General features: G+C 63.9%; 1 protein-coding gene across 1 annotated transcript in view; it reads right to left on the bottom strand.

The window, feature by feature from the left end:
* The window catches only part of LOC103778046 (sodium-dependent serotonin transporter-like), a gene marked incomplete at both ends in the record, with an annotated part of 3371 nt that overhangs the window by 321 nt on the left and 2637 nt on the right, over positions 1-413 (bottom strand). Inside the window, one exon of the mRNA XM_008945617.1 lies at positions 119-338. Within this exon, the coding sequence (XP_008943865.1) occupies positions 119-338 (220 nt within the window). The remainder of the gene's footprint in view (positions 1-118; positions 339-413) is intronic.

The raw sequence follows: 413 nt of genomic DNA, 5'->3' as shown, positions 1-413 counted from the left end.
CGAGGAGCCCCCCCCGCGTGAGATCCTGCTCCCAGACCCCGCTCCCGAGGCAGCAGACCCCAGTGCCCCCGTGGGGACATGCCCTGGCTGAAACCCCTCCCCACCTTCGTGCCCTTACGTGTAAAACTCCTCGGCGGGGGACCTGGAGAAGTTGGTCCAGGTGACGTTGTTCTTCCCGAAGTAGTTGGTGCAGTTGGGGGTGTTCCAGGGGTTGTCACAGCTCGCCCAGGGCAGGGTGCCCGAGAGGGAGGAGTAGAAGTAGTAGAGAGCCCAGGCGATGATGGTGTTGTAGTAGAAGGAGACGTAGAGGCCAATGATGCAGATGGCAAAGCCGATGCCTGGGGGAGGGAGGGAGGGAGGGGACAGAGTCCTGGAGGGGGCTGTGGGGACCCGTACTATCCCCCGGGACTCGC

This window comes from Merops nubicus, unplaced genomic scaffold, assembly GCF_000691845.1.
Source record: "Merops nubicus isolate BGI_N331 unplaced genomic scaffold, ASM69184v1 scaffold11860, whole genome shotgun sequence".
NCBI lineage: Eukaryota > Metazoa > Chordata > Aves > Coraciiformes > Meropidae > Merops > Merops nubicus.
Note: the sequence above shows the minus strand (reverse complement) of the source record. Positions and strands in the feature narration are given on the sequence as shown.